The following is a 20,465-nucleotide window of genomic DNA, read 5'->3' as shown; positions in this document are numbered from 1 at the left end:
AATAAAGTCCTGGACTAGTGATAATAAAGCCCTGAACTAGTGATAATAAAGCATAATAAAGCCCTGGTGGTAATAAAGCATAATAAAGCCCTGGTTCTGGTAATAAAGCATAATAAAGTCCTGGCTCTGGCAATAAAGCATAATAAAGCCCTGGCTCTGGCAATAAAGCATAATAAAGCCCTGGCTCTGGCAATAAAGCATAATAAAGCCCTGGCTCTGGCAATAAAGCATAATAAAGCCCTGGCTCTGGTAATAAAGCATAATAAAGCCCTGGACTAGTGATAATAAAGCATAATAAAGCCCTGGACTAGTGATAATAAAGCCCTGGCTCTGGCAATAAAGCATAATAAAGCCCTGGACTAGTGATAATAAAGCCCTGGCTCTGGCAATAAAGCATAATAAAGCCCTGGACTAGTGATAATAAAGCCCTGGCTCTGGCAATAAAGCATAATAAAGCCCTGGACTAGTGATAATAAAGCATAATAAAGCCCTGGACTAGTGATAATAAAGCATAATAAAGCCCTGGCTCTGGCAATAAAGCATAATAAAGCCCTGGCTCTGGCAATAAAGCATAATAAAGCCCTGGCTCTGGTAATAAAGCATAATAAAGCCCTGGCTCTGGCAATAAAGCATAATAAAGCCCTGGACTAGTGATAATAAAGCATAATAAAGCCCTGACTCTGGCAATAAAGCATAATAAAGCCCTGGCTCTGGTAATAAAGCATAATAAAGCCCTGGCTCTGGCAATAAAGCATAATAAAGCCCTGGACTAGTGATAATAAAGCATAATAAAGCCCTGGACTAGTGATAATAAAGCATAATAAAGCCCTGGACTAGTGATAATAAAGCATAATAAAGCCCTGGACTAGTGATAATAAAGCATAATAAAGCCCTGGACTAGTGATAATAAAGCATAATAAAGCCCTGGACTAGTGATAATAAAGCATAATAAAGCCCTGGACTAGTGATAATAAAGCATAATAAAGCCCTGGACTAGTGATAATAAAGCATAATAAAGCCCTGGACTAGTGATAATAAAGCATAATAAAGCCCTGGCTCTGGTGGCCCTGACTACCACCAACAGCAACAATATTACTCACCATCACCATGAATATATTAAGGTTCACTTCAAGGTTCTCCAACATTATATTTGTTCCTAAGAATGTCAAGGTGAGATCCACTCAACATTTTTTGATCCGAGGAAGTGGATTTGTGCGCCACTTCCTTGGATCAAACCTCTCTGCCTCCGTATTCCCCCCGGGAGCTAAGATTTTGTACATATTTTAACCCCTACGGGGTTAGCGCTCTCCCACGAATATGTAATATGTATTGCTTCAGCATTTTAAAGAGCCGGTGAAGAGCTCTTGATCCAAGGAGCTGGAATTATTCTAAAATATAACCTTTACCGAGGCTTAAGACACCTGTTGTCACTGTTCACCTAGTAGTAAATAGGTACCTGGGTACTTACCTAGTTGTGGTTGCCTGGGTACTTACCTAGTTGTGGTTACCTGGGTACTTACCTAGTTGTGGTTACCTGGGTACTTACCTAGTTGTGGTTACCTGGGTACTTACCTAGTTGTGGTTACCTGGGTACTTACCTAGTTGTGGTTACCTGGGTACTTACCTAGTTGTGGTTACCTGGGTACTTACCTAGTTGTGGTTACCTGGGTACTTACCTAGTTGTGGTTACCTGGGTACTCACCTAGTTGTGGTTACCTGGGTACTTACCTAGTTGTGGTTACCTGGGTACTCACCTAGTTGTGGTTACCTGGGTACTTACCTAGTTGTGGTTACCTGGGTACTCACCTAGTTGTGGTTACCTGGGTACTTACCTAATTGTGGTTACCTGGGTACTCACCTAGTTGTGGTTACCTGGGTACTTACCTAGTTGTGGTTACCTGGGTACTTACCTAGTTGTGGTTACCTGGGTACTCACCTAGTTGTGGTTACCTGGGTACTTACCTAGTTGTGGTTACCTGGGTACTTACCTAGTTGTGGTTACCTGGGTACTCACCTAGTTGTGGTTACCTGGGTACTTACCTAGTTGTGGTTACCTGGGTACTTACCTAGTTGTGGTTACCTGGGTACTCGCCTAGTTGTGGTTACCTGGGTACTCACCTAGTTGTGGTTACCTGGGTACTCACCTAGTTTTGGTTGCATGGGTGTTAGTCGACTGGTGTGGGTTGCATCCTGGGGACAAAATTAACCTAATATGCCGCCCATAATTCTCTGCATAATAAGGAGTGCTCTGTAGTATAGTACTATGTCATAGGTGTCAGCTATGGTCTGTATAAGTTGCATCATGTACTGTTAATGTTACAGTTTTATAACTGTAGTGTAAGTGAGTCTCTGGTAAGACAGTGATGGAGTGAATGATGATGAAAGTTTTTCCTTTTCGGGCCACCCTGCCTTGGTGGGAAATAGCCCATGTGTTAATAAATACGTGTAATGATAAAATATATACGTATATATAGTGGAACCTCGGTATACGACCAGCTCCCTTCTCAAACAAAGCTCACCACTCGATCAAACAAATATGACTTGCTAGAACTTTGCTATAAACTATTTTGTGTTTTTTTGCATTTTTTGGTGTTTTGTTTGTATTATTTGTATAAATAAGTCACCATGGGACCTACAACGATTAGTGATAACAGCCAATCAAACAGAAAATTGGTTGGGAAGAACTTGTTCGATACTCAAACGGAGAGGCACTCAAACAGAATTCTGGAATGTATGTATATATATAATATACATACATACATAGCATATAAACTCAAGAATATATACATACATAAACTCAAGTCATAATGAACAACTGTCACTAAATAAACAGAAGAATTGAGAATTGACGGAGACTTGAACCATGGTATAATTACCGGGCTAACTAGGAAAAAAAAAATGAGGTACTATGCAGTTATTGATAATTTTATTTATTATTAGAAACACCTAAAAATCTTATAAGCAATACCCTATATTACCTCCAGGACCCCAATGGAAATAAGTCACTTTATCTGACTTTTTTTGGGTTATCAGAGGTAATATACACATATGCTACTACATATGATAATTGTATTTATATGGACCTGTACCTAAATGAACTTACCATTTTTAAGATTAACTCATATTTTCTCACTATTGTGGATTCTGTAACTGGCTTTATTTTTCAGTATATGCAGATTCAGCCTTACTTAAAGCGAACAACAGTCACAGTAGCCAGTAAAGGAATTCAAGGTGCAATCAGAGATGAAATCCCAGAAGCTGGCAGGAAGTGGGTTGGGCGATGGCTTTATGGCTGTTCAGGCATGGTCTTCGGAGCAGTCGTTCTGGGTGAGTGCTTGTCATTATTTACTTGATTTGCTTGAGTTGATTGACAAATTATAAATTTATTATATTTTTGTAGTTTACATTAATTTTTTATTCTAATTATGTTATTATTATTATTAGCATTATACAGTGGACCCCCGCATAGCGAACGCCTTGCATAGCGAACAATCCGCATAGCGAACGCTTTGTTCGCCAAAATTTTGCCCCGCATAGTGGACAAAAACCCGCTCAGCGACCTTCGTCCGAGACGCGTCCATTGTTTACCAGCCAGCCTCCGCGGTAACATTCAAGCATACACTCGGAATATTTCGTATTATTACAGTGTTTTCGGTGCTGTTTCTGGAAAATAAGTGACCATGGGCCCCAAGAAAGCTTCTAGTGCCAACCCTGTGGTAAAAAGGGTGAGAATTAGTATGGAAATTAAGAAAGATTTTGAAGGGTTTGGGGCTAACCCTGAGAAGCCTATGCCAGTTGTGGAATCCATTGTGCCTACTTCAAAAATTAAGGAAATGTGTGCACAGTGGGTTGAACTGCAAACCTTTATGGATGAAAATCACCCTGACACAGCTGTTGCAAGCCGTGCTGGTGACTATTTCAATGACAATGTTATGGCCCATTTTAGACAAATCGTAAAGGAACGGGAGGTACAGAGCTCTATGGACAGATTTGTTGTGCGACAGAGGTCCAGTGACTCTGAAGCTGGTCCTAGTGGCATTAAAAGAAGAAGGGAAGTAACCCCGGAAAAGGACTTGCTACCTCAAGTCCTAATGGAAGGGGATTCCCCTTCTAAACACTAACACTCTCTCTCCCCCCCTCCCATCCCATCAATCATCACCAGATCTTCAATAAAAGTAAGTGTCATGTAATTGTGCATGCTTTTTTCAGTTTGTGTGTACTAAAATTAACATTTTTTTGTGGTAAAAAAAAATTTTTTTCATACTTTTGGGTGTCTTGCACGGATTAATTTTATTTCCATTATTTCTTATGGGGAAAATTAATTCGCATAGCGAACATTTCGCATAACGACCAGCCCTCTTGCACGGATTAAGTTCGCTATGCGGGGGTCCACTGTAATGTTATTATTATAATTTTATTCGTCCCTGTCTGTCTTCAAGAAGGCTTTGGACAGGCACCTAAAGTCAGTACCTGATCAACTGGGCTGTGGGTCATACATAGGTTTATGTGCAACCATCAGTAACAGCCTGGTTGATCAGGCCCTGATCCACCATGAGGCCTGGTCACAGACCAGGCCACGGGGGCATTGACCCCCAAAATCCTCTCCAGGTATACTCCAGGAGTCTGGTCTATTACTGTAAATTAAAAATAATATTCATTCAGTAATAGTTAAGTTAAAAGGACACAAGTGCAACTAATGTGACACTTTATTGTGGCAACGTTTCGCTCTCCAGGAGCTTTGTCAAGCCGATCCTGGAGAGCGAAACGTTGCCACAATAAAATGTCACATTAGTTGCACTTGTGTCCTTTTACTTTACGTATTGTCAGTATTTCTACCAACATTGTTACAATAGTTAAGTTCCTTTTTACTAGCTACATGTATTTACATACGGTACGCATATTATTTACTAGCATTGTGTAACTACCGGTAGTTATGTCTTGTCAGGCGGGTTAACACGCCTGACAGAGTCTGGTTTATCCATGACTGACTGGCATCTGTTTGGGAAGCGACCACCAGTGTCCCGGGATGAATGGGAGAAGGAGTTCAGCCAGTATCAAGCGTTCCCTGAATACAAATTGTAAGTTTATATGTAACATTATCTGTTTTCAAAGATAAGAACATAAGAAGGGAGGAACACTGCAGCAGGCCTGTTGGCCCATACTAAGCAGGTCCTTTACAATTCATGCCACTAACAAAACATTTGCCCAACCCAATTTTCAATGCTACCCAAGATATAAGCTCTGATGTGCAAGTCTCACTCAAATCCAACCCCTCTCACTCATATATTTATCCAACCTAAATTTGAAACTACCCAAAGTCCTAGCCTCAATAACCCAACTAGGTAGACTGTTCCACTCATCAACTACCCTATTTCTACCCTATGTAGTACAATACAATTTTTATTTCTTTAAGCAGTACAAATACGTAATGTAGTTTACATGAGTAAAACACTGGTAAGCAATAAAGAAAGTCACTACTATGCAATGCATTTCAGGCAAACTAATTGGAATGCTTAAAAACTACAGAGTAAAGTCCGAGGCAGCTACGGTGAAAAGCTCTGTTCCACAAGGCACAGTACTAGCTCCCATCTTGTTCCTCATCCTCATATCCGACATAGACAAGGATGTCAGCCACAGCACCGTGTCTTCCTTTGCAGATGACACCCGAATCTGCATGACAGTGTCTTCCATTGCAGACACTGCAAGGCTCCAGGCGGACATCAACCAAATCTTTCAGTGGGCTGCAGAAAACAATATGAAGTTCAACGATGAGAAATTTCAATTACTCAGATATGGTAAACATGAGGAAATTAAATCTTCATCAGAGTACAAAACAAATTCTGGCCACGAAATAGAGCGAAACACCAACGTCAAAGACCTGGGAGTGATTATGTCGGAGGATCTCACCTTCAAGGACCATAACATTGTATCAATCGCATCTGCTAGAAAAATGACAGGATGGATAATGAGAACCTTCAAAACTAGGGAGGCCAAGCCCATGATGACACTCTTCAGGTCACTTGTTCTATCTAGGCTGGAATATTGCTGCACTCTAACAGCACCTTTCAAGGCAGGTGAAATTGCCGACCTAGAAAATGTACAGAGAACTTTCACGGCGCGCATAACGGAGATAAAACACCTCAATTACTGGGAGCGCTTGAGGTTTCTAAACCTGTATTCCCTGGAACGCAGGAGGGAGAGATACATGATTATATACACCTGGAAAATCCTAGAGGGACTAGTACCGAACTTGCACACGAAAATCACTCACTACGAAAGCAAAAGACTTGGCAGACGATGCACCATCCCCCCAATGAAAAGCAGGGGTGTCACTAGCACGTTAAGAGACCATACAATAAGTGTCAGGGGCCCGAGACTGTTCAACTGCCTCCCAGCACACATAAGGGGGATTACCAACAGACCCCTGGCAGTCTTCAAGCTGGCACTGGACAAGCACCTAAAGTCAGTTCCTGATCAGCCGGGCTGTGGCTCGTACGTTGGTTTGCGTGCAGCCAGCAGCAACAGCCTGGTTGATCAGGCGCTGATCCACCAGGAGGCCTGGTCACAGACCGGGCCGCGGGGGCGTTGACCCCCGAAACTCTCTCCAGGTAAACTCCAGGTAATTAAGTAGGAGTTTTATGCAGTTATCTACAGTCAGATCCTAATGGAGCCAAATCATGATGTAGCTACTTTAGGTATACAGTGGACCCCCGGTTTACGATATTATTTCATTCCAGAAGTATGTTCAGGTGCCAGTACTGACCGAATTTGTTCCCATAAGGAATATTGTGAATTAGATTAGTCCATTTCAGACCTCCAAACATACTCATACAAACGCACTTACATAAATACACTTACATAATTGGTCGCATTGGGAGCTGATCGTAAACCGTGGGTCCACTGTACTTACTTGAAATGCAATACTAAAATATAAATTTAAGAATACTGAATGTCATAGTTTTTAAAATCGCTTCCTTCATTGAAGATATGCAGTAAATATCTCTACCAAGCCAAGCCATTACAGTGGACCCCCGCATACCGTTGGCATCACATAACGTTAAATCCGCATACCGCTACATTTTATCGCCAAGATTTTGCCTCGCATACCGCTAAAAAACCCGCTCAACGCTGTTCGTCTGAGACTCGTCTTATGTGCGCCCTTAGCCAGCCTCACATGTTCCGCCGGTGTCATTGTTTACCAGCCAGCCTCCGCGGTAACATCCAAGCATACAATCGGAACATTTCGTATTATTACAGTGTTTCTGGTGATTTTATCTGCAAAATAAGTGACCATGGGCCCCAAGAAAGCTTCTAGTGCCAACCCTACAGCAATAAGGGTGAGAATTACTATAGAGATGAAGAAAGAGATCATTGATAAGTATGAAAGTGGAGTGCGTGTCTCCGAGCTGGCCAGGTTGTATAGTAAACCCCAATCAACCATCGCTACTATTGTGGGCAACAAAAAGGCAATCAAGGAAGCTGTTCTTGCCAAAGGTTTAACTGTGTTTTCGAAACAGAGATCGCAAGTGATGGAAGATGTTGAGAGACTCTTATTGGTGTGGATAAATGAGAAACAGATAGCAGGAGATAGCATCTCTCAAGTGATCATAAGTGAAAAGGCTAGGAAGTTGCATGAGGATTTAATTAAAAAAATGCCTGCAACTAGTGATGATGTGAGTGAATTTAAGGCCAGCAAAGGTTGGTTTGAGAGATTTAAGAGGCGTAGTGGCATACATAGTGTGATAAGGCATGGTGAGGCTGCCAGTTCGGACCACAAAGCAGCTGAAAAATATGTGCAGGAATTCAAGGAGTACATAGAAACTGAAGGACTGAAACCTGAACAAGTGTTTAATTGTGATGAAACAGGCCTGTTTTGGAAGAAAATGCCAAGCAGGACCTACATTACTCAGGAGGAAAAGGCACTCCCAGGACATAAGCCTATGAAAGACAGGCTTACTCTGTTGATGTGTTCCAATGCTACTGGTGATTGCAAAGTGAAGCCTTTATTAGTGTATCACTCTGAAACTCCCAGACCGTTCAGGCAAAAGAATGTCCTCAAGGAGAAATTTGTGTGTGCTGTGGAGGGCAAACAGTAAGGCATGGGCCACTAGGGACTTTTTCTATGACTGGTTACACCATGCATTTGCCCCCAATGTGAAAGATTACCTAACTGAAAAGAAATTAGAACTTAAGTGCCTCCTGGTGTTAGACAATGCCCCTGGTCATCCTACAGACGTGGCAGAGCGACTTTATGGGGACATGAAATTCATTAAGGTGAAGTTTTTGCCTCCTAATACCACTCCTCTCCTGCACCCCATGGACCAGCAGGTTATTGCAAACTTCAAAAAACTGTACACTCTGTTTGAAAGGTGCTTTGTAGTGACCTCAGAAACTCAGCTGACTCTAAGAGACTTTTGGAGAGATCACTTTAATATCCTCAATTGTGTAAACCTTATAGGTAAGGCTTGGGAGGGAGTGACTAAGAGGACCTTGAACTCTGCTTGGAAGAAACTGTGGCCAGAATGTGTAGACCAAAGGGATTTTGAAGGGTTTCAGGCTAACCCTGAGAATCCTATGCCAGTTGAGGAATCCATTATGGCATTGGGAAAGTCCTTGGGGTTGGAGGTTAGTGGGGATAAGATAAGATAAGATTTCGTTCGGATTTTTAACCCCGGAGGGTTAGCCACCCAGGATAACCCAAGAAAGTCAGTGCGTCATCGAGGACTGTCTAACTTATTTCCATTGGGGTCCTTAATCTTGTCCCCCAGGATGCGACCCACACCAGTCGACTAACACCCAGGTACCTATTTGCTGCTAGGTAAACAGGACAACAGGTGTAAGGAAACGTGTCGAATGTTTCCACCCGCCGGGAATCGAACCCGGGCCCTCCGTGTGTGAAGCGGGAGCTTTAGCCACCAGGCCACGGGGATGATGTGGAAGAGTTGGTGGAGGAGGACAATGAAGAACTAACCACTGATGAGCTGATAGATCAACTTCAACAGCAAGAGGCCAGACCTGAGGAAACTGGTTCGAAGGAGGGGAGAGAGAAATTGAAGAAATTGCCTACTACAAAGATTAAGGAAATCTGTGCAAAGTGGCTTGAAGTGCAAACCTTCATGGATGAAAATCACCCTCACACAGCTATTGCAAGCCGTGCTGGTGACTATTACACTGACAATGTTGTGAAACACTTTAGGGAAGTCATAAAGGAACGAGAGGTACAGGCCACTATGGACAGATATGTTGTGCGACAGAACTCCAGTGACTCTGAAGCTGGTCCTAGTGGCATTAAAAGAAGAAGGGAAGTAACCCCAGAAAAGGACTTGACACCTCAAGTCTTAATGGAAGGGGATTCCCCTTCTAAACACTAACACTCTCTCCTCCTCCCATCCCATCAATCATCACCAGATCTTCAATAAAAGTAAGTGTCATGTAATTGTGCATGCCTTTTTCAGTTTGTGTATATTAAAATTAATATTTCATGTGGTAAAATTTTTTTTTTTCATACTTTGGGGTGTCTTGCACGGATTAATTTGATTTCCATTATTTCTTATGGGGAAAATTCATTCGCATAACGATAATTTCGCATAACAATGAGCTCTCTTGCATGGATTAATATCGCTATGCGGGGGTCCACTGTAATTATTTTACATTAGATCAATTTGCTTGAATTACCATACTAAAACATAAATCTAGGAACAATGAATGTCTTAGCTTCCTTTATGTTCATTAAGCAAAATTTTACAAGATCTAAAATATTTGTCAAAACTAAGTTACTGATAAAGTTCAACATCAGTACTGTAAATGCATATATATGTGGCTACATAAATAGTGGTCATAATGTTCCTTGAGGCTATCCAGCCAATCAACCTTGGGTATATCTAGTACAGACTCTCCTCACTTAACGATGGAGTTCCGTTCCTTAGACGATGTTGGTAAACGAATTTGTCGCTAAGAAGGAGCATACTATAAAGGTAGTGAATTTGTGTCAGCCATCTTCGATATTGTTTTAATGTCACCTTTACACTATTTATAAGATTTTTAGTATATTTTTAAATGTTTATACAGTAGTGTACTGTACATATATTGTAATAAACAAAATAGAGGAAATTAGCTGTAATATAGTGCATTATTTAGGTGTGCAAACTGGTCAGAGAGCTCGTCGTAAGTCCTAGTCGTTGGTAAATGAGTACATTGCCAAGTGAGGAGAATAAAAAAAAATGTAGAAATATGTAATTGATACAGAAGGGCATTAAGTTCATCACTTTTGTGTAACTATAATGACTGATGCTATTCTGTGGCTGTCATGTAATAATTTTCTAAGTGAAATTTTGTCTGATTTTGATCAAGCTAAGTATAATTTTTTTTAAACATGTTCTTTGCTTTTGATCAAATATGTATAGTTGTTCTTGAAACATTTGCTCTTGGTGAACCTTTATGTATAGAACTATAGCTCTGGTAATATTGTACTTAACCATAATGTAATACACGTACTGTACAATAATGGATAGTTTTGTAAGCAACGGACTTTTATTTCTTGTTTCATAGTCAGTTTATCAGTGGATTTTGTCCTGTATATCCAAAACTTTTTAAATCATTGTTCATTAAATGAAGAGTTTATTATACTCATTTTTCCAATTTCTTGAGTAAATTTATTTCCTGTTGAATTAATAATGCCTCCTTGCTCATACGCATAATGAACTCATTGTACCTGTTCATACCTCTCCTGTATATTATGCTTATTGTTGCTTCATTACACAGGAAAAACAGAGATATGACCCTAGAGGAGTTCAAATTTATATGGTGGATGGAATATGGGCATCGCCAGTGGGGTCGAACCATTGGCACATTCTTCCTGTTGCCTGCTGCCTACTTCTGGCATAAAGGCTGGTTCACTCGAGCAATGAAGAAGAGAGTTGTCGCCTGTGGGGTTCTTATTGGCTTTCAGGTAAAAAATATTTAAAAATTTAATTTGTCATTACACACGTGGGGGAGTGAGCTTGGTGTCACATCAAGATAACATCAGGGCCAAGTAGAGTAGGAAGCTTTATCAAAATTGTGATAAATGGATTTATCAAAATTGTGAAAAAGCAGCAGCAGCTGCTGCTGTTGCTACCACCACCACTGCTGCTGCTGCTATTGAGTTTTCTGTAAATAATTTTAGTGTACATCATAATTTTTATAATATACTTCTATATATTCTATATATTTGTTTATATACATTACTATTATTTTGCTTACTTCATCATGTTATTTTTTATATTAGATTGGTAAAAAATCCACATAAATTTTTCCTGCTTAGAAGTCATAATTTTGCCAAAATTGCATGAAAGTTCCGCAGATTATATATCTAATACAGTGGACCCCCGGTTTACGATATTATTTCATTCCAGAAGTATGTTCAGGTGCCAGTACTGACTGAATTTGTTCCCATAAGGAATATTGTGAATTAGATTAGTCCATTTCAGACCCCCAAACATACACATACAAACGCACTTACATAAATGCACTTACATAATTGGTCGCATTGGGAGCTGATTGTAAACCGGGGGTCCACTGTATATACTTTCTGTTTTTAGGGTCTGCTGGGATGGTACATGGTCAAGTCTGGTCTTGAGGACCGTTTTAAAGACCCTTCAGATGTACCTAGGGTCTCACAGTACCGACTGATGGCCCATCTTGGATCTGCATTTGTCCTCTACAGTCTTTTTCTCTGGAATGCTCTTGCAGTAACCTATCCTCCTCAGAAAATTCAACAGGTAAATAAAATAAAAATTTTTACTTCACAAAAAAAACAATCTGAATTAGTGTTATTAACACATCAGCTGTTTCCTAATAAGGCAAAGTGGCTCAAAAAAGTCGAAACACTTTCATCATCACTCACTCCATCACTGTCTTGCCAGAGATGTGCCAATATTTTTTTTTTTTTTTATTATTATCACACTGGCCGATTCCCACCAAGGCAGGGTGGCCCGAAAAAGAAAAACTTTCACCATCATTCACTCCATCACTGTCTTGCCAGAAGGGTGCTTTACACTACAGTTTTTAAACTGCAACATTAACACCCCTCCTTCAGAGTGCAGGCACTGTACTTCCCATCTCCAGGACTCAAGTCCGGCCTGCCGGTTTCCCTGAACCCCTTCATAAATGTTACTTTGCTCACACTCCAACAGCACGTCAAGTATTAAAAACCATTTGTCTCCATTCACTCCTATCAAACTCGCTCACGCATGCCTGCTGGAAGTCCAAGCCCCTCGCACACAAAACCTCCTTTACCCCCTCCCTCCAACCTTTCCTAGGCCGACCCCTACCCCGCCTTCCTTCCACTACAGACTGATATACTCTTGAAGTCATTTTGTTTCGCTCCATTCTATCTACATGTCCGAACCACCTCAACAACCCTTCCTCAGCCCTCTGGACAACAGTTTTGGTAATCCCGCACCTCCTTCTAACTTCCAAACTACGAATTCTCTGCATTATATTCACACCACACATTGCCCTCAGACATGACATCTCCACTGCCTCCAGCCTTCTCCTCGCTGCAACATTCATCACCCACGCTTCACACCCATATAAGAGCGTTGGTAAAACTATACTCTCATACATTCCCCTCTTTGCCTCCAAGGACAAAGTTCTTTGTCTCCACAGACTCCTAAGTGCACCACTCACTCTTTTTCCCTCATCAATTCTATGATTCACCTCATCTTTCATAGACCCATCCGCTGACACATCCACTCCCAAATATCTGAATACATTCACCTCCTCCATACTCTCTCCCTCCAATCTGATATCCAATCTTTCATCACCTAATCTTTTTGTTATCCTCATAACCTTACTCTTTCCTGTATTCACCTTTAATTTTCTTCTTTTGCACACCCTGCCAATACTACAGTTCAAAACTGCAACATATTATACACAAATAACCCGCACATAGAATTGAGGAGCTTACGATGACGTTTCGGTCCCACTTGGACCATTTACAAAGTCACACTGACTGTGACTTTGTAAATGGTCCAAATCGGACCGAAACGTCGTCGTAAGCTCCTCTCTTCTATGTGCGGGTTATTTGTGTATCGTTCCAGTCATGGTATTGTGCCTTTTATTGTTATTACTGCAACATATTATTATTATTACATTCATGAGAAAACACTAAGCCCACAGGGATCATACAATGCCAGGGTACTCCAAGGCGGTCAGGCTCGATCTGAGGAGGGAGAATATCGCTCTAATTTCTTGGACCAAAAGCCTTCATCTGCCTTCAGAAAAAGCACTGGAAATTAGGAAACATGGACTGAATCACTGGAAATTAGGAAACATGGACTGAATCACTGGAAATTAGGAAACTTGGACTGAATCACTGGAAATTAGGAAACATGGACTGAATCACTGGAAGACTTATTTTTTGAAGATATGGGCATGTGGTGTATTACTGGGCAAACAATACTCACATATTTGTGGTCTAGTCTTCACTCCGGCTCTGCTCTTAACCTTATACAACTCACTTCAAACCTTGTGCACTATCCTTCAAACCTTGTACACTATCCTTCAAACCTTGTACACTATCCTTCAAACTTTGTACACTATCCTTCAAACTTTGTACACTATCCTTCAAACTTTGTACACTATCCTTCAAACTTTGTACACTATCCTTCAAACTTTGTACACTATCCTTCAAACTTTGTACACTATCCTTCAAACTTTGTACACTATCCTTCAAACTTTGTACACTATCCTTCAAACTTTGTACACTATCCTTCAGACTTTGTACACTATCCTTCAAACTTTGTACATTATCCTTCAAATTTTGTACACTATCCTTCAAACTTTGTACATTATCCTTCAAATTTTGTACAGGTGTTGTGTTTGCTTCCTAATAATAAAGCTGAAAAAGTGCTTCCTAACATCGCTAAGTGATAAGAGGCTGTATATAACTATTACCACTTGTTCTACCTGTTCAGAGTGTTAGAAAATCTTGATTATCAATTCTTTCATATTCTTTTATGATCTTATAATATACTAAATGTGGTTACCATGTCACCTATTTTACTTTTTTTTCAGCCAAAATGTATGGTATATGTTCAAACCTTTCAGCCTTCTGAATTTTTTTAATTTATTCTTTATAAGTAATCATGTAAGCTCATCTTAGGACTTTTTCTAGCTTATCTACATTATTTTTTAGATGTGGACTCTATACCACCACTGCACATTACATTTTTGGCTTAATTTTTGTTATGAAGAGTTTTTAAGCATTTCACAGAGAAGTTGTCACTTTATATAGATGATCTTTTGGTAACAGTGATTCATAGGTCAATTTCTTTGCCTAATACATTTTAATATATTTTTAGACAATTTATAATCCTTGTGGCTCATTTACCCTTCCTTCCATTTTCATTACATGTCATTTATCCATTTTAATTTTTTGACATCAATTTCTCACAACACTTTCTCACTCTATCCAGGTCTTTCTACACAAATTCACGGCCTCTTTGTTTTCTTTGCTCATCTTGCATAGGATTTTTTTGGCTTATCCTCAAATATGTTCACATATATTGTAATTCCTTCTGGATGGTCATGTAGGTATGTAGATTAGAAACATTACTGGGGCAAGCACCAATCCTTGTGGCACTCCACTTGGGGCATTATTGGCACAAACATTAATTGTTGTGGTACCCAGGTATGGAAATTAATAGGGCAAGCACACGTCCTTGTGACATCAACTGTTGACATTACTCCTATTAGACATTTTACCTTCTATTACTATTCACTTTTTTCTTTCAAAAAAAAAAACATTTAATATGGAAGACAATTGGTATAGCCCTGATCCTGTAACTACAGATTAAGGCACATATCTACCCTTGTGACTGAGAAGCAGATTATTGCTCATATCACTTAGCATTATACATGACTTGATTAATTTGTCATGGGAATTCAGATTAACACAAAAGCATGTGATCCTCCAGGTAACTGCACAAGCACGGAAGTTCCGCATGCTTGCTCACATGACTAAGGGCTGGGTGTTCATCACAGCACTTTCAGGTATGACATGCTTTGCTTATATTTTTAATCGAAAACACATGAATAATAACTCTAAAGTGATTTTTGTATGTTAATTTATGCTTATAAATTTTACATATCTTACTCTGCTTGCAGCATAGAACTGACTAATTGAACCTAGAATCTGTATATTGCATGCAGTTTTACAGAATTACTTAGTTTCTTATACCCTTCCTCACAAACATTCATTTTTACATATCTGCTGAAGTATGTTCCTTTGTGTTATTGTTATTATAATAATAATTATGGAAAAGTGCCAAATCTGTACATGTCATACAGTGCCTGGGGAATGTTTGGTAATCAAGTTTGATCTGAGGGGATGGTAGAGCTCCAATTTCTTCAATGAAGAATCCTTCACCAGCAACAACCGTGAAGCAGTTCTACTGTGTTGTCTCTTATTATTACAGTGGACTCCCGGTTTACGATATTATTTCATTCCAGAAGTATGTTCAGGTGCCAGTACTGACCGAATTTGTTCCCATAAGGAATATTGTGAATTAGATTAGTCCATTTCAGACCCCCAAACATACACATACAAATGCACTTACATAAATACACTTACATAATTGGTCGCATTGGGAGATGATCGTAAACCGGGAGTCCACTGTATTATTATAATTATTATTATTATTATTATTATTATTATTATTGCATACAGCAGAACTGTTAATTTTTATATTTGTCTTATAACATGAGTTAAATTGTTTTTATTTTTTTAATTCATTAAGAAATCATTCACTGTGATTTCTGTGTCATGTGCATTTTAAGAGTCTATAATTCTGTGGTATATTTCAGGAGCTCTGGTAGCAGGGCTGGATGCAGGATTGGTATACAACTCCTTCCCAAAGTTTGCTGATCGGTGGATTCCCAGTGACCTCTTGGCCTTATCCCCAACACTAAGAAACTTTACTGAAAACCCCACAACAGTACAGTTTGATCACAGGGTTATGGTAAGTTGAAACTGTTCTTCTGTTTACCTGGAGAGGGTTTCGGGGGTCAACACCCCCGTGGCCCGGTCTGAGACCAGGCCTCGTGGTGGATTAGGGTCTGATCAACCAGGCTGCTACTGCTGGCTGCAATATTCAATATGCAATATTCTCATATATGTATTTAGGCAGACATGTTTTCAGTACAGGAGGGCCCCTCTTTACAGCAGTTCACTGTACAGTGTTTTGCTGTAAAGGGAATTATGGATTGGTGGATTATGAGAATTTTCATGCCTAGAAAAACAGCCAGAGAATGAGTGAGAGTGAATGTTTTCCTCTGTTAGGTCCCCCTACCTTGCTAGAAATTGGCTAGAAATGTGTTAGAAACCCCCCAAAAATAAAAATAAATTGAGAGTAACCACCCCTGGTAAAGCTGTCATGAACAGCCAAAAAAAAAATTTGTAATTTTTTTTATGAAATCGCAGAGAATCTTTTTGTGAAGGTAATAAAACAAAAAGTATGAAATTTGGTGGAAAATTGACGAAATTATGCTCTCGCGAATTTTGATGTGTCAGCGATATTTACGAATTGGCGATTTTGCCGACTTTGACTCCCATTTTAGGCCAATTACATTATTCCAATCAACCAAATTCTTAGCTATTTCACTAGTATTACTTCTATTCTATCGATTGAGCACAAGAAATCGCCAAGTCAACTGTTTCAACTACAAAATAAAGTGATCGGAAATTGTTAATTTGGCCAATTTAACACAAAGTTCAAAATATTCCAATTTCAAAATAGGGTCCAGAATAAACAATGTAGGCATTCCTGGCACTAAACTAACATTTCCTCTGTTCATTAGTTATGTTTTGAGGCTTTACAAATAAATTCCATTTTGATTTTTTATTCACATAATGAATTTTTATTCACACCAAAAAATAGAAGATTTACTGTTATGCAATACTGTAATAATTGTATAAATATCATCACCATATTTGTGAATGTATATTAGACCCACCAGCTGACGTGTGAGGTCGTTTGTTTACTCTTGAATATCGGCAAAAATTTAACATTTCTGCTACTTTGAGCTCAGTTTCAAGCCATTTCCAGTGCTAAAACCAATCAAAATCATCTCTATTTCTGTAATATGTCTTCCATTCTATCAAATGAGACCAAGAAATCGCAAATACAACTATAAAAAACATACGAAAAAACACTGCAAAGTTGCTGTTTTAATCGAAAAATCATGATTTCATTTTTTTCTCTCATTATACACAGTGTGCTGCAGGATCTGTTTTATGTGGTGCACACATACCACATAGATGTATTCTCTCATATCTAGGCCCAAATGTACCACTCACAGTTTATCAGAGTGAGCTGAGCTCATGGCGTAGATCTACGGTTTGGACCCTGAACGTAAAGCCGTAGATCTACGGGACGGACCCTGAAAGGGTTAATCAGCCAAACTATTATTAATAAAAATGCTTTAATTACAACAATTTTTGTTTTCCAAAGGGAACAGTCTCGGTGTGCTTAGCCACAGCCTTAATGCTGTGGTGTCGGAGAGGGATGAAACTTCCACCGCGGGCATACACTGCTGCCACAGCTCTTGGTGCTGTTACCTGGATGCAGGTGACCTTGACCTCCACCTTCTGTTGAAGAATGAGACACTTGTGCAAAATTTAAGAATTTTCATTGTGGAAATGATTCACCAGCCAGTGGCTTCTTCAGTCCAATACAGAGAAGAATGGTGAAAGATAAGTAGGAGTTTGAGGTGATTAGTCCCTCAATCTGGAGTTGATGTGTTCAATCCCTCAATCTTGAAACTAATGGACTTAACACATTGACTACAGGCTGAGGGACTGATCACCTCACCTTTCCATAATAATGATTCCCAAATGTTATACAAGTGTTTCATTCTTCAAGTTAACAGTTTTCTAAACAATTTAAATCATATTACTATATTTATGGGTAAGCACTTAACCTGTAAGGGTCATACAGTGCTTGGGTGATAATCAGGTTTGATCCATTAAAGGGGAAGGTAGGTCCAGTTCCTTGGATCAGAAACCTTTCAGCATCAAGGCATACCCTTGGAAGGACTATGCCAAAATATTCTATGTTCTCAAAATTTTTCAAGTATTTTGCACAAACTTGACATAAATTTAAAAGACATTTTGTGTATTAAATATATTTTTGTGTTGCAGGTTGGCCTCGGCATTTCAACATTGTTACTGTATGTTCCTGTTGCACTGGCTGCCATGCATCAATCTGGCTCGCTCCTGACACTCTCCTGTGCTCTCTGGCTCACTCATGAACTAAAATATGTCAAGAAGATCCCTAAGTAAACCAAGGTACAGGAAAAAGTTCAGTGTAGTATGATGATAGATAAAGTTAGAGCATTAGTACTCATAGCTTATTAAAGAATCACAGTATGTATACTTAAGCATAATTTTGTGTATACGTGAAGTGTTTTTCATCAAACCGGCCATATCCCACTGAGGCAGGGTGACCTAAAAAAAAATGAAAGTACATGTATACATTAAGTGAAACGGCCAATTTTTATAAAATGTTAGTTATTGAAATAAATTCTCTTTGCTGTAGTCTATTTACTACTGTATTAAGAATGCAATATAATGAATCATAAGAGATTGTTGTTTATAATGTTAAGCCTTTAACCTTACATGCTTCTGGTATGTATAGTTTCAAGAGTTGTTCTGGCATTTGTCTGGCCTGAGGTCAGACTTCCCTGTTGGGTACCTGATCATCCACACTGTTGTAGCCCACAGCCTGCAGGCTCATATAGGCATCACAGCCTGGCTGATCGGCACTTTTTTGCAGAAATATATTCAGTTACCTCTTGAAAACTTCTATACGTGTTCTGCTATATATTATTTCTTACATCATCTGCAACACACATTAATCCCCCACTTAATAGCCAGAATGCTGTCCGGTCACTAAGCAGCTTGTGTGTCTCATATTTTGTCCAAAACTTGATGATAAAAATGTTGCTGTGATGTTGAAAATATGTTAGAGCTTACACCAGGATTATTGTAGTAATCATTTGAAGCTCTAATCCCAAAAGGGTTGTGCAGTTCCCAGGAGGTAATCATGTTTGATCCAGTAAATGGGAGGTTGGTTCTAATTCCTTAGAACAAGAGCTCTTTATTAGCATATCTGCAACATATTTTAGTTTTAACACAGTGGCCGTCTCTCACTGTCGCAGGGTGACCCCCCAAAAAAAGACAAAGGTTTCTTTTTTTATATTTAGCAAATAATACAGAAGGGGGTTAGTAGCCCCTTGCTCCTGCCACATATATCCATATGAATTAGTCATGTTTTTTACCCAGAAATAACTTGAAGATTAAATTTATAAATATTCAGATTATCCAAAGAAGTGTAGATGAATGGTTCGGAGAATGGACAGGTTGATAAATTAGACACATGTGCAACACTTGGGTATCTTTAATGAGGAAATGTTTTGCCATACAGTAGCTTCATCAGTCCATACAAAAGAGAATGGTGAAGAACAGGAAGTACATTGTGTATACATTCCTAAGATATATGCTGTATGACCTTTACTTGTTTCTAAGATATATACTGACTGTATGACCTATACCTGTTTCTAAGATATATACTGACTGTATGACCTATACCTGTTTCTAAGATATATGCCTTATGACCTTTGCCTATTTCTAAGATTAATACTTCATGACCTTTATGTTTTTGGCACTTACCAGTAAATGTAATAATAGGAATAATTCAGCAAATGGAACTCAGTTCCTGGAGGTGTGCAGGGCAGTGGCTGCACTTGGTGGGCAGGACAGTGGCTACACTTGGTGGGCAGGACAGTGGCTGCACTTGGTGAGCAGGACAGTGGCTGCACTTGGTGGGCAGGACAGTGGCTGCACTTGGTGGGCAGGACAGTGGCTGCACTTGGTGGGCAGGACAGTGGCTGCACTTGGCATGCAGGACAGTGGCTGCACTTGGTGGGCAGGACAGTGGCTGCACTTGGCATGCAGGACAGTGGCTGCACTTGGTGGGCAGGACAGTGGCTGCACTTGGCATGCAGGACAGTGGCTGCACTTGGTGGGCAGGACAGTGGCTGCACTTGGCATGCAGGACAGTGGCTGCACTTGGTGGGCAGGACAGTGGCTGCACTTGGTGTGCAGGACAGTGGCTGCACTTGGTGTGCAGGACAGTGGCTGCACTTGGTGTGCAGGACAGTGGCTGCACTTGGTGTGCAGGACAGTGGCTGCACTTGGTGTGCAGGACAGTGGCTGCACTTGGTGTGCAGGACAGTGGCTGCACTTGGTGTGCAGGACAGTGGCTGCACTTGGTGGGCAGGACAGTGGCTGCACTTGGTGGGCAGGACAGTGGCTGCACTTGGTGTGCAGGACAGTGGCTGCACTTGGTGTGCAGGACAGTGGCTGCACTTGGTGTGCAGGACAGTGGCTGCACTTGGTGTGCAGGACAGTGGCTGCACTT

At 40.1% G+C, this 20,465-nt stretch overlaps 1 protein-coding gene across 1 annotated transcript; it reads left to right on the top strand.

The window, feature by feature from the left end:
* Positions 1-1,024: 1,024 nt before the first annotated feature.
* LOC128703422 (heme A synthase COX15) lies at positions 1,025-18,626 on the top strand. The gene is made up of 9 exons (XM_070104570.1): positions 1,025-1,170; positions 3,168-3,327; positions 4,946-5,078; positions 10,762-10,948; positions 11,580-11,759; positions 14,961-15,036; positions 15,850-16,004; positions 17,496-17,612; positions 18,185-18,626. The coding sequence occupies exons 1-9, from the start codon at positions 1,108-1,110 to the stop codon at positions 18,323-18,325; spliced, it is 1,212 nt and encodes a 403-aa protein (XP_069960671.1). The 5' UTR covers positions 1,025-1,107; the 3' UTR covers positions 18,326-18,626.
* The last annotated feature ends 1,839 nt before the right edge of the window (positions 18,627-20,465 follow it).

Source organism: Cherax quadricarinatus, chromosome 93, assembly GCF_038502225.1.
Source record: "Cherax quadricarinatus isolate ZL_2023a chromosome 93, ASM3850222v1, whole genome shotgun sequence".
In the NCBI taxonomy this organism is placed as follows: domain Eukaryota; kingdom Metazoa; phylum Arthropoda; class Malacostraca; order Decapoda; family Parastacidae; genus Cherax; species Cherax quadricarinatus.
The sequence above is the reverse complement of the archived record's forward strand: the minus strand, read 5'-3'. Positions and strand labels throughout refer to the sequence as shown.

Excerpts from the sequence above, each read along its gene's own strand:
- LOC128703422 (XM_070104570.1), top strand. The coding sequence starts at position 1,108 with ATGAATATATTAAGGTTCACTTCAAGGTTCTCCAACATTATATTTGTT. Across the intron at positions 5,079-10,761 it reads GCGTTCCCTGAATACAAATT|GAAAAACAGAGATATGACCC; the intron begins GTAAGTTTATAT and ends TTCATTACACAG. Across the intron at positions 10,949-11,579 it reads GGGTTCTTATTGGCTTTCAG|GGTCTGCTGGGATGGTACAT; the intron begins GTAAAAAATATT and ends TTCTGTTTTTAG.